Source organism: Dreissena polymorpha, chromosome 14 (assembly GCF_020536995.1).
Source record: "Dreissena polymorpha isolate Duluth1 chromosome 14, UMN_Dpol_1.0, whole genome shotgun sequence".
Lineage (NCBI taxonomy): Eukaryota > Metazoa > Mollusca > Bivalvia > Myida > Dreissenidae > Dreissena > Dreissena polymorpha.
The window spans coordinates 59,070,960-59,098,009 of record NC_068368.1 but is presented as its reverse complement, the minus strand read 5'-3'; the positions used below and the strand labels follow the sequence as shown (position 1 = coordinate 59,098,009).

The 27,050-nt window shown below is 39.4% G+C and overlaps 1 protein-coding gene across 7 annotated transcripts; it reads left to right on the top strand.

Annotated features, from left to right (window-relative positions):
* The first annotated feature begins 1,212 nt into the window (after positions 1 to 1,212).
* LOC127857017 (hydroxymethylglutaryl-CoA lyase, mitochondrial-like) lies at positions 1,213 to 26,951 on the top strand. Of its 7 annotated transcripts, none has more exons than XM_052393276.1 (10): positions 1,213 to 1,376; positions 2,703 to 2,879; positions 4,469 to 4,564; positions 8,150 to 8,208; positions 8,718 to 8,756; positions 10,213 to 10,263; positions 18,292 to 18,355; positions 20,914 to 21,102; positions 22,943 to 23,068; positions 24,804 to 26,951. In XM_052393276.1, the coding sequence occupies exons 1-10, from the start codon at positions 1,278 to 1,280 to the stop codon at positions 24,906 to 24,908; spliced, it is 1,005 nt and encodes a 334-aa protein (XP_052249236.1). In that variant the 5' UTR covers positions 1,213 to 1,277; the 3' UTR covers positions 24,909 to 26,951. The 7 variants fall into 7 exon arrangements, with proteins under 7 accessions (XP_052249236.1, XP_052249237.1, XP_052249235.1 ...); XM_052393277.1 differs by lacking the exon at positions 10,213 to 10,263 and adding an exon at positions 10,030 to 10,080; XM_052393275.1 differs by lacking the exon at positions 10,213 to 10,263 and adding an exon at positions 9,908 to 9,958.
* The last annotated feature ends 99 nt before the right edge of the window (positions 26,952 to 27,050 follow it).

Genomic DNA, 27,050 nt, shown 5'->3' with positions numbered 1-27,050 from the left:
AATCCAATATGATTACCTGTATTATTGCATTTTATGTATAATCTACATGATATTACAGAACATGACTTGGGAAACTCGCTAACTATCATAAGCGGACTGTACAGGGCAAGTTGCATTACTCTGGTTGGCTTTTTAACAGAATTATGGCCCTTTTTTGTCTTTGTAACTTTGAATATTTTGTTAAATGTTGTGTTAAGATCCACTTTACTTCTAAAGTTTCAAGGCTATTGCTTTCAAACATCAAATACTCTCTTGCTATCATCATGTTACTGTACCTGGCAAGTTGAATTTGACCTTGACCTTTGAATGACCTTGACTCTCAAGGTCAAATTAATAAATGTTGCTTAAATTGTCATAACTTCTTTATTTATGATCACATTTGATTCATACTTTGACGAAACAACACTTACATGACAAACCACAATGGACTCCACCCAAACCATCCCCCACGCCCCACCCCAGAATCCCCCCCCCCCCCCAAAAAAAAAAAAATAAAAAAATCTGGTTTTCTTTTTATTGAAAGATCATCTATTAAATGACCACACACCCACATTATACCCCCTCTCCATGATGGCTTACGTTATACTGTAAAGCACTCGAATAGTCGAGCGCGCTGTCTTCTGACAGTTCTTGTTTTATTTACTGTCACAAATGCGAATAGCCAAATGCTGTCTTTCTTGATACTCAATTTTTCTCCAATATCAAGCATTTATTACTCTATCAAGACTGGGAAAAGTCGAGTATGCTGTCCTACGGACAGCTCTTGTTGAATTATGGGTTCACTTTCCAGCCATTTGATTTTTTGCTAAAAGATATTTTCAATTTTGATGTGGTCTTGTGGTTTTTGGGGAAGGCAGAGTGCCTGGAGGAAACCCCACGTATCTGGTATGGTGACCACCATGCTGCCGGGACTGAACCCGGGTATAACAGGCCTGAAGCACATGTACCAACCACTGCTCTTATGGAACAGCCATTTGAGTTATCAAAAAAAGACTGTAATTTTGATAACAATAGGAGCTTGTCTGTATTATCTTGATTAATTACTGTGCTTGGATAATATGTCTAAAGCTATTGTAGACACAGGTTTAGTGCAATCACAATCAATTGGGGACGTTTCCAATTAGGCAGAGCAATTCAGAAAACAATCAATATCATAATTAAGCGATAAATACTTTTATACTGGTTTGATTAGACCTATTTCATAAACAATAGAAAATGTTCAGCTCTCTGCTGTACAATTTAGTGTGGTGTAACCTAGTCGCAGTGAAGTCTCGAAGATGACTTCGAATGTTCTTGCAACACACATGCGTTTCCATACATTAAAACGCACACTGCGATTTGCAGAAACATTGGCTAGAACTTACACTAAAGCATCGGTAAGTTTATTATTGTGACGTACAATTTATCGTTTAAAATAATACACTATACAGTGATGTCAAAACACAGTTCGTACCCATTAACTTTCGTACCAATTTATGTTACAACATTACTGAAGAAATATCACGCAAGCATTAGTATTTTTTCTCATATTAAAATTTATACAATTTCTATGTCTGCATAACATTTTGTCAATAATTATAACAATCATGAAATACTTATATGTAGTGAAATAATAGCATTTCCAACAGCCTTAGTTGCAATGGTGTTGGACTACCCTTTTACCCTTTTACTTTAGCTCAGTCTTGTCTTGCGGCACAGCTGTGTGCATATTATAAATTGCAATGGTCAAATTCGAATATTAATTTCTAAAACCATCAGGGTCACTGAAACTCTTCCTCAATGATCATTCAGTTTCAGTTTGTTCGTAATGTTAGAGCCCCCTTCCCTTTGGGGCAATCCTCTTACATGTAATGTCAATTGCCAAACTTAATTCAGCCTTTATCATTGCAATATTTGTTATGCCCCCAAAGGAGGGCATATATTGATTGCACTGTCCGTCACACTTTGCATTTAGGTTTTAAAAAATGCTCATAACTTCTAGTTGCTTCAGATGTAACCTTCATATTTGGTATGCAACGCCTTTCCATACGCACACAAATTTTGACCTCTGTGACCTTGAACTTAGGGTCCGCGTTTAGATTTCAAAATCTGCGTTTAGGTTTTGAAATACATGTATGCTCATAACTTGTATCAAATCGTTTTTCGGGGGCATATGTCATCCTATGGAGACAGCTCTTGTTTTAAAGGGGCCTTTTCACAGATTTTGGCATTTTTCAACTTATTAATTAAATGCTTTATATCGATAAATGTAAACATTGGATCGTAAAAGCTCCAGTAAAAAATCAAGAATAAAATTAAATAAAGGAAAAAAACATTGCCCGGACCAGGTTTCGAACTTGTAACCCCTGGAGTCCTGCCAGAATCCTGAAGTAAAAACGCTCTAGCCTACTGAGCTATTCCGCCGAGTATACATACTTGACGTATTTTATACGTTATATAAGCAATCTTCGTAGTTTCACAAAATTTAACGACAAAAACAGAACTCTCCAAATTATTCAATCGTTTCGCGTTGCAACGCTTTATAATTTTTAGGTTTTAAAATCGTCAAAAGATGCATATAATGGCTATATAAGACCATGGTAAATGTTCAGTATTACGGTTTCCTCACAAATATCATAACTAAAACGAAAATTTGCGAATCTGAAACAACTTTTTTCAATTTTGTCAATTTACCAAAGCGTGAAAAGATCCCTTTAATTTAGATTGCAGGTCTACCAACCTATGTCAAGATTGTAGAGGTAGGACCTAGGGACGGGTTGCAAAATGAGAAGGAAGTCATTACAACACATTCCAAGATAGAGCTGATCAATCTGCTGTCACAATCTGGACTGCCAACCATTGAAGTTACAAGCTTTGTGTCTCCCAAATGGGTCCCGCAGGTGTGGTAACGTTCTAAAATGATGACACTTAAATACAGCAATATATTTGTTTAACCATGTGGGAATGGGGCCAGGGGCTTTTGAGTGGGGACAAACTTCTGTTTACTAAAATTGGGTATTTGGTTTTGTATCAACTAAATATTCTTTCAAATTGAGAATCAAAGTGTTCAACTTACAGAGCTGTATTTGGGAAATTAACAAAATCTTGCACAAAAGCCTGTAAATAAATTTTACTAATAAAAATCACTTTAGAGAGATAGATTGATTAATGGATCCATACAACATACAATTAGTAAGACTAATGTGAACATATTTGTATAATGCATTATTCAGTTAAAAACATTACATGCAATCTCAGTACTGGTATATATGTTCACAATAATATCAAAGAGGTTTGGCTGCTTTGCAGTTTTGCACTTTTTGCTTTTAAATTAAATAAAAACATCTAAAAAAAAACAATAATTGTGCCCAAAAACTTAGAGAGAATGTCACACTGAATCACACAAATCAAACCATTAACAAGGTTTTCCGAAGGAAAAAACTGGTAATTAGATTGGCCATGTCGGCGGGCGGGCTGGTGGGCTGGCAGGCGGGCGGAACAAGCTTGTCCGGGCCATAACTTTGTTGTTCATTGTCAGATTTTAAAATCATTTAGCACATTTGTTCACCATCATTAGACGGTGTGTCGCGCGAAAGAATTACGTCAATATCTCCAAGGTCAAGGTCGCCACAACTAAAAATAGATTGATTTTGAAACAACTATGTAACTATGCACATTTTGATTTTGAGTTGTCTCTCTTTATCAGACTTTTTTTTCTAATTGAAATCAAGGTCAATTTTACACAAGGGGGTTAACAATACACATTTTGAATTGTCTCCTTTTATCAGACTTTTTTCAACTGAAAACCTGGTTTTTTGACAATTTTGTCCCTTGTTTTAGTTGTTAAATTGTTGCCAAATAATTTAAGTTCTGAAATGATCTGACAAACAAATTTGACATAGAAATGGAAAATCTTTTATTTAGTATGCCGCTTTAAAAGTTCAGTCTTCTTTTTGGGTTGTTCCTTTTTCAAAAAATGTTTGAGAATTTTTACCCATTTATGCCTTGCGTCGAGAAAAAAGGCCTTGGCGAACAGCATAGACCCTGATGAGACGCCGCATGATGCAGCGTCCCATTCAGGGTCTGCGCTGTTTGCTTAAAGGAATTTCTGTAAGAAATATTCGAAATATAGAAATTAACATACTAGACATCCCTTATTTTGGAAATAAATTGATCCAATTTAGAAGGATGGGAGAATCCATTAGGCATAAATGGGTTAAGTTATAAACAACCCTATAAGCCTCATTCTAGGAAATTTGGGCTAATATAAATCTGTGGAATCCTCACTGACTAATCAGACACAACACCTTCCGCTTAAACTGTATAATTATACATTCAGAAGAGACTTTCTTCAAACAAAAAATATCATAAAAAGCGGAAAGTGTTGTACATGATTAGCCCTGGCAGACTGCACAGGCTAATCTGGGATGACCCTGTATACACATGTATTAAGCCCAGTTTTCCCAGAATGCAGCCCCTATTGTTGCAGATGGCTGACCATTCTGAGGTGCTGAAAGGGATCACCCGCTACCCCAATGTGACCTACTCAGCATTGACACCAAACTTGAAAGGCTTTCAAGGGGCGGTAGGCAAAGATAAGCTGTTTTATTTATGTTTGTAATACATGTCAATCATTGAGCCCATTAAAGCCCTTGATAGAGAACCAGGCGCATAAGTAATGCAATAGTAAGTTTTAAGTCCACCAGAGATTAATGGGCTAATTTGAGCTCTTTTGATGGCCTTTTGTGTAGTCAACATTAATCTTTTGAAAAATCTAGAGACGTTAGTAATTTATTGGCCAATCTGGATCAAACAAGGTCATATTTTTTTTTCTGGGCACCAATATCTTGGTTTGTTCGGTAAACAACTAGGTCACAAGGTCAAATTAAAGCAAAGCTTTTGAACAGTCTAGAAGTATTTTTTTCCAATACTCATGCAACTTGATCAGGATATTTGTTGCAATGATATTTTGGTCAATTTTAGACTTGTCATGTGTGGTTAAAGACTAGGTCACTAGTTCAAATAAATTTTAATACATGTCAACACTCTTTAAGTTACATTTGTTGTCAAATCATCTGGAAACTTGGTCATGATATGTCGTCCGAAAATGGTTCCAGCCCATTGAAAATAACAGCTAGGGCTGCGCGCAGGGCAGTTATCTTATGGCTATAGTGAAATCTTGTTGATATCTAGAAGTCAAATTTTGTAACCAATCTTAATCTTCATAAAACTTGCTTGGACCATTAATTAAATTTTGTTCAAATGATGTCTCTTCTGTGTTGGAAAATGTTTCTGGTCCTTTGAAAAACAAGGCAGCAAAACCAGTGAATCCTTGTACATGTATAGCTGTAATGAAACCTTTTTAACGCAGTAGAAGTCACAATTATAATAAAACTTAATCAAAACATTTGTTGTAATAACATTTCAACTGAGCTCAACAATGGGCCTGGGTAAAAGTCAAGCAACTTTTATCATACAAACATCACACAAGCTGCTTATAGCAGTTTAGTTTGTTCCCAGTTGAGCAACCAAAGGCCTCTTTCCCTCTTGTTCTGCTTTGCTAGCTGATGTTTAACCCTTAACCACTTAGATACGTATTCAACCCTTTACCACTTAGATACGTATTCAACCCTTAACCACTAAGATACATATTCAACCCTTTACCACTTAGATACGTATTCAACCCTTTTCCACTTAGATACGTATTCAACCCTTTACCACTTAGATACGTATTCAACCCTTTACCACTTAGATACATATTCAACCCTTAACCACTTAGATACGTATTCAACCCTTTACCACTTAGATACGTATTCAACCCTTTTCCACTTAGATACGTATTCAACCCTTTACCACTTAGATATGTATTCAACCCTTTACTACTTAGATACGTATTCAACCCTTTACCACTTAGATACATATTCAACCCTTAACCACTTAGATATGTATTCAACCCTTTACCACTTAGATACGTATTCAACCCTTAACCACTTAGATACGTATTCAACCCTTTACCACTTAGATATGTATTCAACCCTTTACCACTTAGATACGTATTCAACCCTTTACCACTTAGATACGTATTCAACCCTTTACCACTTAGATACGTATTCAACCCTTAACCACTTAGATACGTATTCAACCCATAACCACTTAGATATGTATTCAACCCTTTACCACTTAGATACGTATTCAACCCTTAACCACTTAGATATGTATTCAACCCTTTACCACTTAGATACATATTCAACCCTTAACCACTTAGATACGTATTCAACCCTTTACCACTTAGATATGTATTCAACCCTTTACCACTTAGATACGTATTCAACCCTTAACCACTTAGATACGTATTCAACCCTTAACCACTTAGATATGTATTCAACCCTTTACCACTTAGATACATATTCAACCCTTAACCACTTAGATACGTATTCAACCCTTTACCACCTAGATATGTATTCAACCCTTAACCACTTAGATATGTATTCAACCCTTTACCACTAAGATACGTGTTCAACCCTTTACCACTTAGATACGTATTCAACCCTTAACCACTTAGATACGTATTCAACCCTTAACCACTTAGATATGTATTCAACCCTTTACCACTTAGATACATAATCAACCCTTAACCACTTAGATACGTATTCAACCCTTTACCACTTAGATATGTATTCAACCCTTAACCACTTAGATACGTATTCAACCCTTAACCACTTAGATATGTATTCAACCCTTTACCACTTAGATACATATTCAACCCTTAACCACTTAGATACGTATTCAACCCTTTACCACCTAGATATGTATTCAACCCTTAACCACTTAGATATGTATTCAACCCTTTACCACTAAGATACGTGTTCAACCCTTTACCACTTAGATACGTATTCAACCCTTAACCACTTAGATACGTATTCAACCCTTAACCACTTAGATATGTATTCAACCCTTTACCACTTAGATACATAATCAACCCTTAACCACTTAGATACGTATTCAACCCTTTACCACTTAGATACGTATTCAACCCTTTACCACTTAGATATGTATTCAACCCTTTACCACTTAGATACGTATTCAACCCTTTACCACTAAGATACGTGTTCAACCCTTTGCCACTTAGATACGTATTCAACCCTTAACCACTTAGATACGTATTCAACCCTTAACCACTTAGATATGTATTCAACCCTTTACCACTTAGATACGTATTCAACCCTTAACCACTTAGATATGTATTCAACCCTTTACCACTTAGATACATATTCAACCCTTAACCACTTAGATATGTATTCAACCCTTTACCACTTAGATACATATTCAACCCTTAACCACTTAGATACGTATTCAACCCTTAACCACTTAGATACATATTCAACCCTAAACCACTTAGATACGTATTCAACCCTTAACCACTTAGATACGTATTCAACCCTTAACCACTTAGATACATATTCAACCCTTAACCACTTAGATATGTATTCAACCCTTAACCACTTAGATACGTATTCAATCCTTTACCACTTAGATACGTATTCAACCCTTTACCACTTAGATACGTATTCAACCCTTTACCACTTAGATAAGTATTTTGACGCATTTGTAGTCCCTTAGAAAGTTACATTTAATGAAATACCTTTCTTACTAAATTCAAGTTTTAAAGGCTTCATTTCCAACCCTTAGTTACTGATAAGCAGCAAACAGCATAAAACCTAAACAGACTGAGAGTTACTCGCAGGCTGATCTGGTTTTATGCTGGTGGCAAAAGCCATTTTCACTTTGCTAGCTGCTGTTAGGAAATATTTTTGGTACCTGAATTTGTTTTGTTTTAAAGAATGAATATTAACAGTTTCATTGATGACAATGCCACACTTAATACAAAGTAACATCAGTATTTTACTATTAGCTGCTCTTTGGAAAACCAGGTATAATTCATGTTGCTGTGCGTAAAGTGTCGTCCCAGATTAGCCTGTGCTGACTTTCCTCTTCCATGAATTCCTTGGTTTAAATGGAGTCTCTTCTAAACAAAATCCATTGTCTGTGGACTGCACATTCTACTCTAGGATAACAATATACGCAGATGCATTAAGCCATATTTTCTCATAGCATGTTTCATATGAATTTCATTATATTTTATTTCAAGTTTACTCCTGTTATCTTGTAGCTTGCGGCAGGGGCAGATGAAGTCGCTATCTTTGGAGCTGCATCAGAAACCTTCAGTCAGTAAGATGACCAACAATGTTTCTTACCTTGCGTCTATGCTATGAATCTCACTAAATCTAAGTCTAATGCCCTTGCAAACTTGTGACTGCCAAAAGGTTACCATTCCAAATCAGATTTTATTTCATGATTTGAGTTTTTAAAAAATCAAGATCTCTAAAATAAAATGTTATGGAATAGTTAAACTCCGAAACATTTATCAGGAGAGAAATTCTGGTTAACCTCTTGTGGTCGTTTATTTAAGGCAAGTTACTTATTGCTTTTACAATACAATTAAGTATGTATTACGCTACATAAAACATAAAAATGGGGCCACCACATTGTAACAGTCAATGCAATGCAATTGGGGGTTTTAACCGATTTGATAATAAGTTTAAAGTCAGTAGATCAAACCCAACAATCGATCAATAGTTTAAGGGTGGGATGTGAGACTATGTACATGTAATAGCATGGCATTTGTGTGTAAGATACAATGGCTTCAAACTCCATCTAGATGTATTAATCCACTTTAGGAAGAACATCAACTGTTCCATAGAGGAGAGCCTGCACAGGTTTGAGGCAGTGTCGAAGGCTGCAACTATTGCAAGGCTGCCCATGAGAGGGTAAGTACAGGTTTGAGGCAGTGTCAAAGGCTGCAACTATTGCAAGGCTGCCCATGAGGGGGTGAGTACAGGTTTGAGGCATTGTCAAAGGCTGCAACTATTGCAAGGCTGCCCATGAGGGGGTGAGTACAGGTTTGAGGCAGTGTCAAAGGCTGCAACTATTGCAAGGCTGCCCATGAGGGGGTGAGTACAGGTTTGAGGCAGTGTCAAAGGCTGCAACTCTTGCAAGGCTGCCCGTGAGGGGGTAAGTACAGGTTTGAGGCAGTGTCGAAGGCTGCAAGGCTGCCCATGAGGGGGTAAGTACAGGTTTGAGGCATTGTCAAAGGCTGCAACTATTGCAAGGCTGCCCATGAGGGGGTGAGTACAGGTTTGAGGCATTGTCAAAGGCCTGCAACTATTGCAAGGCTGCCCATGAGGGGGTGAGTACAGGTTTGAGGCAGTGTCAAAGGCTGCAACTCTTGCAAGGCTGCCCATGAGGGGGTGAGTAAAGGTTTGAGGCAGTGTCAAAGGCTGCAACTCTTGCAAGGCTGCCCATGAGGGGGTAAGTACAGGTTTGAGGCAGTGTCAAAGGCTGCAACTCTTGCAAGGCTGCCCATGAGGGGGTGAGTACAGGTTTGAGGCATTGTCAAAGGCTGCAACTATTGCAAGGCTGCCCATGAGAGGGTAAGTACAGGTTTGAGGCAGTGTCAAAGGCTGCAACTATTGCAAGGCTGCCCATGAGGGGGTGAGTACAGGTTTGAGGCAGTGTCGAAGGCTGCAACTCTTGCAAGGCTGCCCGTGAGGGGGTAAGTACAGGTTTGAGGCAGTGTCGAAGGCTGCAACTATTGCAAGGCTGCCCATGAGAGGGTAAGTACAGGTTTGAGGCAGTGTCAAAGGCTGCAACTATTGCAAGGCTGCCCATGAGGAGGTAAGTACAGGTTTGAGGCAGTGTCGAAGGCTGCAACTATTGCAAGGCTGCCCATGAGAGGGTGAGTACAGGTTTGAGGCATTGTCAAAGGCTGCAACTATTGCAAGGCTGCCCATGAGGGGGTAAGTACAGGTTTGAGGCATTGTCAAAGGCTGCAACGATTGCAAGGCTGCCCATGAGAGGGTGAGTACAGGTTTGAGGCAGTGTCAAAGGCTGCAACTATTGCAAGGCTGCCCATGAGGGGGTAAGTACAGGTTTGAGGCAGTGTCAAAGGCTGCAACTCTTGCAAGGCTGCCCATGAGGGGGTGAGTACAGGTTTGAGGCAGTGTCAAAGGCTGCAACTATTGCAAGGCTGCCCATGAGGGGGTGAGTACAGGTTTGAGGCAGTGTCGAAGGCTGCAACTATTGCAAGGCTGCCCGTGAGGGGGTAAGTACAGGTTTGAGGCAGTGTCGAAGGCTGCAACTATTGCAAGGCTGACCATGAGAGGGTAAGTACAGGTTTGAGGCAGTGTCAAAGGCTGCAACTATTGCAAGGCTGCCCATGAGGGGGTAAGTACAGGTTTGAGGCAGTGTCGAAGGCTGCAACTATTGCAAGGCTGCCCATGAGAGGGTGAGTAAAGGTTTGAGGCATTGTCAAAGGCTGCAACTATTGCAAGGCTGCCCATGAGGGTGTAAGTACAGGTTTGAGGCATTGTCAAAGGCTGCAACGATTGCAAGGCTGCCCATGAGGGGGTAAGTACAGGTTTGAGGCAGTGTCAAAGGCTGCAAGGCTGCCCATGAGGGGGTAAGTACAGGTTTGAGGCAGTGTCAAAGGCCGCAACAATGCAAGGCTGCCCATGAGGGGGTAAGTACAGGTTTGATGCAGTGTCAAAGGCTGCAAGGCTGCCCATGAGAGGGTAAGTACAGGTTTGAGGCAGTGTCAAAGGCTGCAAGGCTGCCCATGAGGGGGTAAGTACAGGTTTGAGTCAGTGTTGAAGGCTGCAACAATTGCAAGGCTGCCCATGAGGGGGTAAGTACAGGTTTGAGGAAGTGTCAAAGGCTAAAAGGCTGCCCATGAGGGGGTAAGTACAGGTTTGAGGCAGTTTCAAAGGCTGCAACAATTGCAAGGCTGCCCATGAGATGGTGAGTACAGGTTTGAGGCAGTGTTGAAGGCTGCAACGACTGCAAGGCTGCCCGTGAAGAGGTAAGTACAGGTTTGAGGCATTGTCAAAGGCTGCAACGACTGCAAGGCTGCCCATGACAGGGTTTTTTTTGGGTTGTAGGGTAAGGGGCCTTTAGCCCTTAGGTTGGGGAATTTGCACACGCGATTTTCCACTTTTGGGGAAATTTCAGGCGCGATTTTCCACTTTTGGTAAAAATTAGCGCGCGTTGTTTCCTTTATAGGGGAAAATTTTTAAGGGTCTTACTTTTACTGTTAATTGGGTTAATAAAACAAAAAAGACTGTTATTTTCTTCATACATCAATATTTGTGGTTAATTTACATGTTATTACACAATTTCACATAGGCATTTCCCTGTTTTTCTGTCCTTTAAACATCTCCACTAACGCATCCAGTTTCAGACCGTTCAGAAACAGACTCCTGCAGTGGACTTACTTTTGTGTAGAAAGCTGAAATAACCGTGTTATTCGCAATTTTTGGGGGCTTTTTCCGGTAATTTTGCCAGTTATGCGACATTTTGCCTTTTTTGGTGACATTTAACGTAAAGCGAGTTGACAGTTATCGTAAATCGGCCAAGGAAGGTAATCATAGTTGTAACATTTATACAGTACAGAACAGCGTGTACGGGTTGGGAACCATAATTGAACGGGTACCAAATGGTGAATGTACGATTTCGAGCGAATTTGTTGTAAAATTCAATGGTTTTGAACTGTTTTATGGAGGGGAAAAGCTTTCGCTTGGGAAATTTTTCGGTCCGAAAAGGGGAAAAAAGTAGCCTAGATTGCTTGGGGAAGACGCGGATATTCCGCGTCTGTTATATAAGGTAAAAAAAAACCTGCATGAGGGGGTAAGTACAGGTTTGAGGCAATGTCAAAGGCTGCAACGATTGCAAGGCTGCCCATGAGAGGGTGAGTACAGGTTTGAGGCAGTGTCGAAGGCTGCAAAGATTGCCAGGCTGCCCATGAGAGGGTAAGTACAGGTTTGAGGCAGTGTCGAAGGCTGCAAAGATTGCAAGGCTGCCCATGAGATGGTGAGTACAGGTTTGAGGCAGTGTCGAAGGCTGCAACGATTGCAAGGCTGCCAATGAGGGGGTAAGTACAGGTTTGAGGCAGTGTCAAAGGCTGCAAGGATTGCAAGGCTGCCCATGAGGGGGTAAGTACAGGTTTAAGGCAGTGTCAAAGGCTGCAACAATGCAAGGCTGTCCATGAGGGGGTGAGTACAGGTTTGAGGCAGTGTCAAAGGCTGCAACGACTGCAAGGCTGCCCATGAGTGGATGAGCACAGGTTTGAGGCAGTGTCAAAGGCTGCAACGACTGCAAGGCTGCCCATGAGGGGGTAAGTACAGGTTTGAGGCAGTGTCGAAGGCTGCAATGACTGCAAGGCTGCCCATGAGGGGGTAATAACAGGTTTGAGGAAGTGTCGAAGGCTGCAATGATTGCAAGGCTGCCCATGAGGGGGTAAGTACAGGTTTGAGACAGTGTCGAAGGCTGCAACGATTGCAAGGCTGCCCATGAGATGGTGAGTACAGGTTTGAGGCAGTGTCGAAGGCTGCAACGATTGCAAGGCTGTCCATGAGGGGGTAAGTACAGGTTTGAGGCAGTGTCAAAGTCTGCAATGATTGCAAGGCTGCCCATGAGGGGGTAAGTACAGGTTTGAAGCAGTGTCAAAGTCTGCAAGGCTGCCCATGAGGGGGTAAGTACAGGTTTTAGGCCGTGGTGAAGGCTGCAACGATTGCAAGGCTGCCCATGAGAGGGTTAGGTGTATGGCATTGTCAACTTTGTTTGCTCAAAATTAGAAATGAGCTGTGCTCTTTGATAACTTGGCTTAATGCATGTGTTAAAGTGTTGTCCCAGATTAGCCTGTGCAGTGTGCACAGGCTTATCAGGAACAACACTTTTCGTTTGTATGGTATTTTTTGTTTTAAGGAAGTCCCTCCTTACCAAAAATCAAGTTTAGGTGGAAAGTGTCATCCCTGATTAGCCTGTGCAGACTGCACAGGCTAATCTGGGTTGACACTTTTCGCACATGCATTAAGCCCAGTTTTCCCAGAGCAGGACTCAAATGAGCCGTGCTCTGGGATAAAGGAGCTTAATACTAGTACGGTAATTGTTGTCTCGGATAAGCCTGTGTAGTCCACAAATGCTTATGAGGGACAACACTTTCCGCTTTAACTTGAATTTCTCAATGAATGGACTTCCTGCAAACAAAATATACCATAAAAGGGAAGTTTCGTACCCGATTCACCTGTGTGGAGACCACAAATATTAATCACCATGTTAACTTGGGGTGTGTTAGCACAACTTTTTATAATGATAACCCTTTTAAGCAAAAATGGGGACATTTTTGGACGTTAAAACTAACAGGTATTGTTGCAAAAGAAATGAAACTACACTAACATTAATAAGCCTTCAAGCACGTGCACCTGGATTTTAGCACAGTTTTGTTCACCATGAAACGAATTTTATGACAACCAATATTTGTGGTGTAGGCACGCATATCAAGTTCATTAAAAAAAATAATAATAAGCCGCTCTTTTCAAAAACTGGGCCTAATTCATGGGTATAAAGTATGATCCCAGATTAGCCTGTGCAGTCTGGGCAGGCTTTTAAGGGACAACACTTTCAGCTTTTATGGAATTTTGCATTTGCATGAAGTTGTTTCTTTTTAAATCAAAAGCAAGTTTACGAATAAGATATTGTCCCTAATGAGACTTTGGGAACTGCACGGGCTTGTCTGGGATGATACTTTACACACTGTCTTATCTGGGATGATACTTTACACACTGGCTTATCTGGGATGATACTTTACACCCGGGCTTGTCTGGGATGATACTTTACACCCGGGCTTGTCTGGGATGATACTTTACACCCAGGCTTATCTGGGATGATACTTTACACACTGGCTTATCTGGGATGATACTTTACACACTGGCTTATCTGGGATGATACTTTACACCCGGGCTTATTTGGGATGATACTTTACACACTGGCTTATCTGGGATGATACTTTACACACTGGCTTATCTGGGATGATACTTTACACCCGGGCTTATTTGGGATGATACTTTACACCCGGGCTTATCTGGGATGATACTTTACACCCGGGCTTATTTGGGATGATACTTTACACCCAGGCTTATCTGGGATGATACTTTACATCCGGGCTTATTTGGGATGATACTTTACACACGGGCTTATTTGGGATGATACTTTACACACGGGCTTATCTGGGATGATACTTTACACCCATGCTTATCTGGGATGATACTTTACACACTGGCTTATCTGGGATGATACTTTACACACTGGCTTATCTGGGATGATACTTTACACACGGGCTTATCTGGGATGATACTTTACACCCGGGCTTATTTGGGATGATACTTTACACCCTACTTATTTGGGATGATACTTTACACCCGGGCTTATCTGGGATGATACTTCACACACTGGCTTATTTGGGATGATACTTTACACACGGGCTTATCTGGGATGATATTTTACACCAGGGCTTATCTGGGATGATAGTTTACACCCAGGCTTATCTGGGATGATACTTTGCACCCATGCTTATCTGGGATGATACTTTACACCCGGGCTTATCTGGGATGATACTTTGCACCCATGCTTATCTGGGATGATACTTTACACCCGGGCTTATCTGGGATGATACTTTACACCCGGGCTTATCTGGGATGATACTTTACACCCGGGCTTATCTGGGATGATACTTTACACCCGGGCTTATTTGGGATGATACTTTACACCCGGGCTTATTTGGGATGATACTTTACACACGGGCTTATCTGGGATGATACTTTACACCCGGGCTTATCTGGGATGATACTTTACACCCGGGCTAATCTGGGATGATACTTTACACCCGGGCTAATCTGGGATGATACTTTACACCCGGGCTTATCTGGGATGATACTTTACAACCGGGCTTATTTGGGATGATACTTTACACTCTGGCTTATCTGGGATGATACTTAACACACTTGCTTATCTGTGATGATACTTTACACACTGGCTTATCTGGGATGATACTTTACACACTGGCTTATCTGGGATGATACTTTACACACTGGCTTATCTGGGATGATACTTTACACCCGGGCTTATCTGGGATGATACTTTACACACTGGCTTATCTGGGATGATACTTTGCACAGGGGCTTATTTGGGATTATACTTTACACACGGGCTTATCTGGGATGATACTTTACACCCGGGCTTATTTGGGATGATACTTTACACCCTACTTATTTGGGATGATACTTTACACCCGGGCTTATCTGGGATGATACTTCACACACTGGCTTATTTGGGATGATACTTTACACATGGGCTTATCTGGGATGATACTTTACACCAGGGCTTATCTGGGATGATACTTTACACCTGGGCTTATCTGGGATGATACTTTGCACCCATGCTTATCTGGGATGATACTTTACACCCGGGCTTATCTGGGATGATACTTTACACCCGGGCTTATCTGGGATGATACTTTACACCCTGGCTTATCTGGGATGATACTTTACACCCGGGCTTATTTGGGATGATACTTTACACCCGGGCTTATTTGGGATGATACTTTACACACGGGCTTATCTGGGATGATACTTTACACACGGGCTTATCTGGGATGATACTTTACACCCATGCTTATTTGGGATGATACTTTACACCCGGGCTTATCTGGGATGATACTTTACACCCGGGCTAATCTGGGATGATACTTTACAACAGGGCTTATTTGGGATTATACTTTACACACTGGCTTATCTGGGATGATACTTTACACACTGGCTTATCTGTGATGATACTTTACACACTGGCTTATCTGGGATGATACTTTACACACTGGCTTATCTGGGATGATACTTTACACACTGGCTTATCTGGGATGATACTTTACACCCGGGCTTATCTGGGATGATACTTTACACCCGGGCTAATCTGGGATGATACTTTACACCCGGGCTAATCTGGGATGATACTTTACACCCGGGCTTATCTGGGATGATACTTTACAACCGGGCTTATTTGGGATGATACTTTACAACCGGGCTTATTTGGGATGATACTTTACACTCTGGCTTATCTGGGATGATACTTAACACACTTGCTTATCTGTGATGATACTTTACACACTGGCTTATCTGGGATGATACTTTACACACTGGCTTATCTGGGATGATACTTTACACACTGGCTTATCTGGGATGATACTTTACACCCGGGCTTATCTGGGATGATACTTTACACACTGGCTTATCTGGGATGATACTTTGCACACGGGCTTATTTGGGATTATACTTTACACACGGGCTTATCTGGGATGATACTTTACACCCGGGCTTATTTGGGATGATACTTTACACCCTACTTATTTGGGATGATGCTTTACACCCGGGCTTATCTGGGATGATACTTCACACACTGGCTTATTTGGGATGATACTTTACACATGGGCTTATCTGGGATGATACTTTACACCAGGGCTTATCTGGGATGATACTTTACACCCGGGCTTATCTGGGATGATACTTTGCACCCATGCTTATCTGGGATGATACTTTACATCCGGGCTTATCTGGGATGATACTTTACACCCGGGCTTATCTGGGATGATACTTTACACCCGGGCTTATCTGGGATGATACTTTACACCCGGGCTTATTTGGGATGATACTTTACACCCGGGCTTATTTGGGATGATACTTTACACACGGGCTTATCTGGGATGATACTTTACACCCGGGCTTATCTGGGATGATACTTTACACCCATGCTTATTTGGGATGATACTTTACACCCGGGCTTATCTGGGATTATACTTTACACCCGGGCTAATCTGGGATGATACTTTACAGCAGGGCTTATTTGGGATTATACTTTACACACTGGCTTATCTGGGATGGTACTTTACACACTGGCTTATCTGTGATGATACTTTACACACTGGCTTATCTGGGATGATACTTTACACACTGGCTTATCTGGGATGATACTTTACACACTGGCTTATCTGGGATGATACTTTACACCCGGGCTTATCTGGGATTATACTTTACACACTGGCTTATCTGGGATGATACTTTGCACACGGGCTTATTTGGGATTATACTTTACACACTGGCTTATCTGGGATGATACTTTACACACTGGCTTATCTGGGATGATACTTTACACACTGGCTTATCTGGGATGATACTTTACACACTGGCTTATCTGGGATGATACTTTACACCCGGGCTTATCTTTGATGATACTTTACACCCGGGCTTATTTGGGATGATACTTTACACCCGGGCTTATCTGGGATGATACTTTACACCCGGGCTTATTTGAGATGATACTTTACACCCAGGCTTATCTGGGATGATACTTTACACCCATGCTTATCTGGGATTATACTTTACACACTGGCTTATCTGGGATGATACTTTACACCTTGGCTTATCTGGGATGATACTTTACACACTGGCTTATCTGGGATGATACTTTACACACTGGCTTATCTGGGATTATACTTTACACACTGGCTTATCTGGGATGATACTTTGCACACGGGCTTATTTGGGATGATACTTTACACACTGGCTTATCTGGGATGATACTTTTCACACTGGCTTATCTGGGATGATACTTTACACACTGGCTTATCTGGGATGATACTTTACACACTGGCTTATCTGGGATGATACTTTACACCCGGGCTTATCTGGGATGATACTTTACACCCGGGCTTATTTGGGATGATACTTTACACCCGGGCTTATCTGGGATGATACTTTACACCCGGGCTTATTTGGGATGATACTTTACACCCAGGCTTATCTGGGATGATACTTTACACCCATGCTTTTCTGGGATTATACTTTACACACTGGCTTGTCTGGGATGATACTTAACACCTGGGCTTATCTGTGATGATTCTTTACACACTGGCTTATCTGGGATGATACTTTACACACTGGCTTATCTGGGATGATACTTTACACCCGGGCTTATTTGGGATGATACTTTACACCCGGGCTTATTTGGGATGATACTTTACACCCAGGCTTATCTGGGATGATACTTTACACCCATGCTTTTCTGGGATTATACTTTACACACTGGCTTGTCTGGGATGATACTTAACACCTGGGCTTATCTGGGATGATACTTTACACACTGGCTTATCTGGGATGATACTTTACACCCGGGCTTATCTGGGATTATACTTTACACACTGGCTTATCTGGGATGATACTTTACACCCATGCATTTAGCTGTTGTTGATATAGTTACCACGTCTATTATATTGATTATTGTTACAGTCACTCTGTATGCTGAATTGGCCTTTGTTGTGATAGTCACTCTGTAAGCTCAATTGCCAATTATTATAACTCTTCTTGTTTGCAGGTATGTATCCTGTGTGCTTGGCTGCCCATATGAGGGGGAAGTGAAGGCAGAGAAAGTCGCTCATGTACGTAGATTGGATTTTTTTTCCAAGCATATTAAAATAAACTTACTATGAGTTTGCTTGATAAAAAAGCAACCATAAAACCTTCTAGTAGTTGTGTCACATCCATGTCTTGTCCAAACCTTTTTATACTTTCAACAATCTTTATCAGAGTTCAAATTAAGCAAGCACATTTATATATCAATTCTGTTGCTTTCCATCATTTTTTATCCAACAGTCTTGCAGGGCTCAACATTAATGGTTGTCCTATTGCCCCTGGCAAGTAAAAGTTGGGTCCGGGCAAGTTATTTTATAATCTAGTTGTCCGCCTGGGAAAGTGCAAAAATGAACAAAGAGCATTTATAATGTAATTTAGACTTTAATTGCTGAAATCATTTTGTTAAATGTTCAAAAATAAAAAAAAGGTTTTGTGGTATATAATTATGATCTTTAATAAAAAAATATGAGCTTTACAGTTAATGTGATATATCATGTTTGGGCAAGTGTCTTTACGTTCAGGGCAAGTAGATTTTTATGCCCCCCTTCAAAGAAGAGGGGGTATATTGCTTTGCTCATGTCGGTCGGTCTATCGGTCCGTCCACCAGGTGGTTGTCAGACAATTACTCAAGAACGCTTGGGCCTAGGATCATGAAACTTCATAGGTACATTGATCATGACTCGCAGATGACCCCTATTGATTTTGAGGTCACTAGGTCAAAGGTCAAGGTCACGGTGACCCGAAATAGTAAAATGGTTTCCGGATGATAACCCAAGAACGCTTAGGCCTAGGATCATGAAACTTGATAGGTAGATTGATCATGACTCGCAGATGACCCCTATAGATTTTCAGGTCACTAGGTCAAAGGTCATGGTCACGGTGACCCGAAATAGTAAAATGGTGTCCGGATGATAACTCAAGAATGCTTATGGCTAGGATCATGAAACTTCATAGGTACATTGATCATGACTGGCAGATGACCCCTATTGATTTTCAGGTCACTAGGTCAAAGGTCAAGGTCACAGTGACAAAAAACATATTCACACAATGGCTCTCACTACAACGGACAGCCCATATGGGGGGCATGCATGTTTTACAATCAGCCCTTGTTTAAGTACTTGCCTGGCAGGGCAAGTTGGTTTTTAGGTTAATGTTGAGCCCTGTCTCGATGTAAGATGAGATACAATATATCCATATTTTAGATCATGGTCCTTGTAGAATGTTGAAATTTCTTTTTACTATGCCCTCAAAGGAGGGCATATAGTGATCAGACCATCTGTCTGTCTGTCCGTCTTTCCGTCACACTTTGCATTTAGGTTTCTGCGTTTAGGTTTCGAAAAATGCTCATAAGGTCTATGTCCCTTCAGATAGCAACTTGATATTTGGCATGCATCTGTATCTCATGGAGCTGCACATTTTGAGTGTGAAAGGTCAAGGTAATCCTTCAAGGTCAAAGGTAAAAACAACAATTTCAAGGGAAGTGATAAGCTTCAAAGGGAGATAATTATCTGTACCTGCCAAATGATAAAAAACAATTAATAAATCAAAGCGGCGCAGTAGGGGGCATTGTGTTTCTGACAAACACATCTCTTGTATAGCCATTCTCCCATTATGTCTGATTCATGTTGGCCATTACTGGCATAAGAATGTGCACTTAGATTTGGTAAATCTGCCTACCCAGAAAGCCAAAAAATATGAGTAATCCATGTTTAAAAGTTACCAGTGCAGGGCTCGCAAACTTTTATAACTGAAAAAGTGGAACATTCCGAAGAAACACACAAAACATCTTTAAATTTCTCATTTTTAGCTCACCTGAGCACAACATGTTAATGATAAGCTGTTGTATTTGCCTTTTGTCTGTTGATTGTTGTCTGTATCATCAACATTTACCCTGTGAACACTGTAAAGGGGACATTTATCGCCCAATCATCATGAAACATTGTAAGACCACTTGTTCTATTGATATCTTGGCCATGTTTGAAACTAGGTTTCATAGGGTTTAAATCTAGGTCACTAGGTAAAATTAAAGAAAGATCCTTTGAACACTGGTGTCAAATTTTGTATCAAATTTTCATGCAACTTAATCAGAACATTTGTTGTTATGATATCGGCTAGTTTGAAAAATTTGTGTTAAAAAACTTGGAGGCCACTAGGAGTAGTAATATTCCTTATATGGAAGAACTTTTCCCTGTGAATACTGTAGATGTCTCATGTTTTGTCAAATCCTCATGAAACTTACCTGGCACGTTTGTTCTAATAATATCTTGCCAAGTGTGATAATGGCTATAGTGTAATGAAAAACATGGTTATGGGGCAGGACAGTTTCCTTTTAATGGCTATAGTCAAACTTAGTGAACACTGTAAAAGTGACTTAGTTTTGCCCAATAAGGTTACAACTTTATTTAAACATTTGTTTTCATGATATCTAAGGCGAGGTACGAAATAGAGGATATTAGCCACATTTATTATACAAACATCACAAAAGTTGCTTAAATCAGTTCCTTCAGTTCTCAGGTGAGCCAGCTAGGTCCTTTAGCCTAATTGTCTTTAGCCTATGGCCTGTGACCATCTTGTTTGCCTGTAGGTATGCCAGGAGTTGATTGACCTTGGTTGCTATGAGGTGTCGCTAGGAGACACGATAGGCGTGGGTACACCGGGGGCAATGCGTGAGCTGATCTCTGTGGTTAGCAAGGTGGTACCAGTGGACAGGCTTGCAGTGCATTGTCATGACACGTATGGACAGTCGCTCGCCAATATATTCGCTGCATTACAGGTCGGAAAAGTCTCATTTCTGTGTGAGATTTATGAAACTTGATATATTTGGAAGAAAACTAATTCATTTGTATGCCATAACTACTTGAGTTAACTCATAATACAGTCGATCTTGTATTTAGCGACCAATCAAGAGAGAAACCAAAAGTGGTCTTTCAATAAAATGGTCTTTAAAAAAAAGACAATTCTGCAAGAAAGCAAAATCATCGTCAGTATTAATATCATAGACCAATTCTGTGACATAACTATCATGAAAAACATTTTAATTACATTAAATAATCAAGATATGAGTGTAGTTAAAAATATCATTACCTTGCAGTTTGATAACTGGTAATAATACAACAAAAAAGTAGTGACAATAAAAAATGTGCTAAAGAATTTGGTGAACACAAACTTTTCCAATTTTTTAAAAATGTACTGGAAGTTGGTATATCGGAATTACTCTGCATTTCACTGTTTCCAAGCTGAGGCTGATTTATCTTTAACTCCACCTTCGTAATCTTTAAAAGATTCTAAGGTGGAGCTAAGCATGTGCTATTAAACGAGTGGTTTATCAGCATGATAAAGTGAACAATTTCGCTGTATATCGCTGGACAAATGAGGCCTTTTATTGGTGAGAATGGTCGCTAAATCCAAGATTTCGACAACAAATTTCATAAAAAATCAGTGCTTGCTGGCCGTGTAAGACATAAGTCGCTTACTACAATAGACTTAAAATGCTTGGGGGCTATTTAAAGTGGTTGCATAACACAAAGGTCGCTTAATTCGAGTTGTCCCATCCACAATATTGGCTGTAATTAAATAATTAATTTCTTGTTAAGTTATGGCAATCTCTGGTTGTCTTTTGTTTTAAAAGAAGAAACATTTAATTAACAAGACAGGCGTCACCAACTTCAGGGCTTTTTTCAGCTTTTTGGCAAGATAGCCTATGGCTTTGGAATTCAATCGACATTTTCAAGAAAGTGGGACAATAAATTGGGATTTAAAACTACAAGAATGAGTTCAGCATCTTTAATCACAAACACCATCATGATCAACAGTTTTCCACATAAAAAGCTTACACAAAGTCATCAGTGGAAGGGGTTTCAATGGGAAGACTTGTACTTTGTGACGATGTTTGTTTATGTAATGACGCTTGCTTAAAAAAATCAACGGTTGTTTTGCCGCCAGGTTTTTGCTTAGGAATCTTTTTCACATAATATTTTGAATTGTGTGAAATCTTTGTTTTCCATTCAGCCGAATCACAAAACGCTTGAATTACATCGCAAATATAATAAGCGTCTGAACAAAACGGAGAATATCGTGCACACAAATAATGCCGATGTTATCCAAATCAAGGTATAGTCTAAAACCGGTATGAGACCGGTTCGGACTATGCTTTGTTAAAAAGCGAAACAGTCGATGTCGTTAGCGTTTTTTTTTTCAATATGGAATTTTTTAGCAAATTTTGGGAAAAAAGTACCGTATACTTTTTGCAATTGGGAATATAGCCGAATTTTGGCTATAAAATCAGGCCAAAAAAAGCCCTGAACTTACTAATGGTCTCAGGGTTTGGTTGCTCAAACCTTTGAGAGCCAGTTAAGGTAATAGTCTGTTAACTTCAGACCCAAATAAGATCAATTTTTAAATGCGACGCTATGATCAAACATATGTAAATTATTCAAGCATACCATTTTGTTTACAATTAACACATTTATTAAAGGGTGAACATTTAAGTCACATAAATAACTTGATCCAAAAATAATGGCTGTACCGTATGTTTAACTGCACTTTAAAGTTTTGAGCAATCACTGCCAGACTAAGTTTATTGATGTTTTTATGGCTGGTTCCCTGTGTTCCAGATGGGCGTGAGTGTAGTGGACAGCTCGGTGGCAGGGTTGGGTGGATGTCCCTACGCGAAGGGAGCCAGTGGCAACATATCCACAGAGGACGTCGTGTACATGCTGCATGGGCTCAATATCAAGACTGTGAGTAATATGGCTATCGTTATACCTCAGTCTGAGAAATCAATATCAAGACAGTGAGTGACATGGCTATCGTTATACCTCAGTCTGAGAAATCAATATCAAGACTGTGAGTAATATGGCTATCGTTATACCTCAATCTGAGAAATCAATATCAAGACAGTGAGTAACATGGTTATCGTTATACCTCAGTCTGAGAAATCAATATCACGACAATGAGTGACATGGCTATCGTTATACCTCAGTCTGAGAAATCAATATCAAGACCGTGAGTAACATGGCTATCGTTATACCTAAGTCTGAGAAATCAATATCAAGACAGTGAATAACATGGCTATCATTATACCTCAGTCTGAGAAATCAATATCAAGACAGTGAGTAACATGGCTATCGTTATACCTCAGTCTGAGAAAACAGGGTCCTAGGCATGTGCATAAAGTGTCCTTCAAGATTAGCCTGTGCAGTCTGCCTAGGCTTATAAGGTACAACACTTTAAGCCTATTCGCTAAGAAAATAGTTACTTAAAAGGAAATATTCCATAAAACTGAAAAGCTTCGTCCTTGATTAGCTACTTAACGCACATGTATTAAAACCCAATTTTCCCCTAACTAGTTCCAATTATTCCTCCACAGGTAGATGGTATATTGGAGTCACTCTCTTGGTCGGTTGTCAGTCAGTTCGTCCACAAAAAATGTTAACATTTCTCAAGCTATTAAAAATAGGAAACGTTTAGTGTGTCATCACCATGAAGTGAAGATTTGCTAGACACTTTTGTCATGCCTGGTGATCCACTTGCATTTCTAAGTTATGGGACCTCGAACAAAGCTGACAAATTGCTGGAATTTTGTGACAAAAAACCACTTCTTTCTGTGCTTTGTCTGTACTTTGTCAGAAGTTCACTTACAGCTGAAGAGGGGGTGTTACACCGGTACTGTTGCCACAATCTTCACCGAACAGGCACAGAAATGGGTTACCATTAGAATAAATACCAAACTTGTCTGAGCCACATTTTTACGTGCATATTTGCAGAATTTACTTTCATCAAACTGGAGACGAACTGGTATTAACAGTTTATCAGTTTGTTGAAGCTGATTTGTAGTAAAGTGGTTTGTTCATCATGACACTCTTGTTAAGAAATTAAGAGCTACCAGTAGACATGCTTTCAATCATACTATGTTGCAATAGGCTTTTTGTCTTCAACAAATTATTTATTCAAATAAAAAGTAAATTGAATTTTATATTTGAGAAGTGAAATCCTGGAATATGTGCAGATATGTTGTTAAGCAGAGCAATCATATGGGTATTTATTATTATTGGTACAAAAAGTTACTGATGTATAAAACAACGCAAGAATTAATAAAATAAAATTTTCTTGAAACAAGTTCAAATGGATGCTTATGTTCTTAAAGAGAACAAACTCAAATGTCTGGACATCAAAAGTTAGACAAAAACTATATGCAAACTTCAACTTTTGATTTGTTATCAAGCTAATGTTTTGTTTCATGTTTCAATTCTCTTTCTCTTCAGGGTGTGAAATTCAATTTGTACTTATGCCTATGTTCTCTTACATGTTATATTCCCTTTTTTCGTACAGGGTTACCCATGATTACGCTCTCTTATATGTTTTGTACTCATGCTTATGTTATCTTACATGTTTTGTACTAATACTTATGTTCTCTTTCATGTTTTGTTCTAATGTTGGTGTTTTCTGTCATTACTTTCCCACTTTCCTTCACAGGGTGTGGACATTCAGAAAGTGATAGAGGCCGGACAGTTCATCTCCAAGGTGCTTGGTCGACCTTCCCATTCTAAGGTTGCCTTAGCAACCAAGTCTTCCCTCTAAGATGGTGTATGTGGACTGCACAGGCTAATCTGGAACGACATTTAGTGCACATTTATTTAGCCTAGTACTCATGGGGCCTGTCTTTTCATAGATCTTGCAACAACCTGAAGATGTATCCAAATGTTTAGGTTAAAAACAGGTGTGTATTTTATAATATTATTTATGAGAAGAAAAGACATGTGATAAACCTGGGATATTGGTAAAACTGAGTAATAATTGATGTTTCAACGAAAAGTATGCCAATGTGATATGATGGTTAATATAACTGATCCATGGCAGTTAATTGCTGCAAATTATGACAGCAGGTCAGATTATTTTTTTTAATACAAAAAGATCTGCATGATGCTTAAAAAACTGAGTGTTTCCAATACAATCTTCTGGTTGTGTTTGTAATATCGTCTATGTGGGAGCATTATGTCCGATTATAACCATATATTGGTGTGTTGCAATTCTCGTCCACATGCACGCTGCTTCTACTGGATAATTTCAATCTTAATATAATTTTATAAGTTTGTGGAGCAAACTACAATTTACCCCTTAAGGGATCGAATTATCCAGAGTTATGTGCCCTCTTACTTAGCCGTGGCCTTTCATGCACGATATAAAGCAGTGCAACGATGATAGTCACATTTGTGAAAAACTATAGTTTTACCAATTAAGGGATCTATGTACATGTAGTATGTTTGATAACTGTGTCATGTTGAAGGAGATTATTAAGCAGTAAATTACTATTGGTATTTTCAGTATTATCATAGCAGTACCGGTATATGTTAATTATATAGTTGCACTTAGTTATCGTTTCCATGTACACACATGGAGCTCTGGATAGATTGAGGACAGGGCTTATCTATTCTGTTAGATTTTTGCAATTCAAATTAATACTGTTCATAGGAATGTTCAACAATAAAAATATCTTTGTTCTATGATTCAGCCAAAATGTATAACTATTTATCAATTCATTGGGTTGTTTATCAGAAAAAAGTCATCGGTTTTTATTTGAGATGAAAAAATAGATAATTCAAATATATGAACACACAATACTGCATGTGTACAGTTACCTAATTTTTACAGTAACCTGTATTTAATGCTATAAACATTGATATTTATTAATTCATTTTATATCTTATATGCATTTCAAACATATGTGTTTCAATATGAGATGTTAATTGACTATTCTAATAGTTATACATGTATGTGCACACAAAAGCTGTCTGCATACAGTTTCTAAATTGTCTTTACTGCTATAGAAACTACATCTGTTGTGTGAAGTTGTTGTAGTCTGGATCGTCACTATTTCTGGATAAACATCTTATTAGTTTAAACCTATATATTTTAGTTTGATTGCATGGATCGCCTCAGGCTTATTGAAATGCTTTGGAGTCTGTTTCCTAGGCCTAGAACCAGTACTTGGTGCCTTAGGGGAGATCTAAAGAACGCTCCACAGTGGAGATGGAACCCATGACTTCACGGTGACCGTTTGACTCATTTCAATCCACTATTGATAGTTGCATTCAAATGAAAAATGTTGAGCACTGTGTGATTTTGAAAAGATTTTTAACCCTTTAAGTGCTGGAACCGAATTTTGAAGGACTTTGCAAACAGTTTGGATCCAGATGAGACGCCACAAAATGTGGCGTCTCATCAGGATCCAAACTGTTTGCTATTCTGATAGTATTCTTTGAAACAAAAATTGAAAAAAAAGCTAATTTTAAAAATTCAGCAGACAACATTTTAGCAGACCAAAATTTCCCTGCATGCAAAGGGTAATATGTCTGCTTTGTATGCACTTTTGGATAAATGGGTTTATCCACAACCTAATTACCTTTGAGTCAAGTCTTTTGTTTTATGGCTTCAAGCATGTCTGTGAATGTTTAAAATTGTTATTTGTAAATCCTGTTTTTTGAAACACAATGTTATTTGTAAATACTGTTTGATATATGACATGTATGTTGGGTAGTTTTGAGATATTAATGGATTACTGTCTTTGATTTAAAGATTATATACATGCTTGTTGTTGATGTGAATAAAATGTAAATGGATCTATATCTTCTTTGGTGTTGATTGCTCTTTTCTCCAAACAAAAAATATATAAAAAAAATACCAAACTCCATCAGTTAAATAGCACATGTTAATCAGTGTTCT

Excerpts from the sequence above, each read along its gene's own strand:
- LOC127857017 (XM_052393276.1), top strand. The coding sequence starts at position 1,278 with ATGACTTCGAATGTTCTTGCAACACACATGCGTTTCCATACATTAAAA. Across the intron at positions 1,377-2,702 it reads GAACTTACACTAAAGCATCG|ATTGCAGGTCTACCAACCTA; the intron begins GTAAGTTTATTA and ends CCTTTAATTTAG. Across the intron at positions 8,757-10,212 it reads ATAGAGGAGAGCCTGCACAG|GTTTGAGGCAGTGTCAAAGG; the intron begins GTTTGAGGCAGT and ends GGGTAAGTACAG.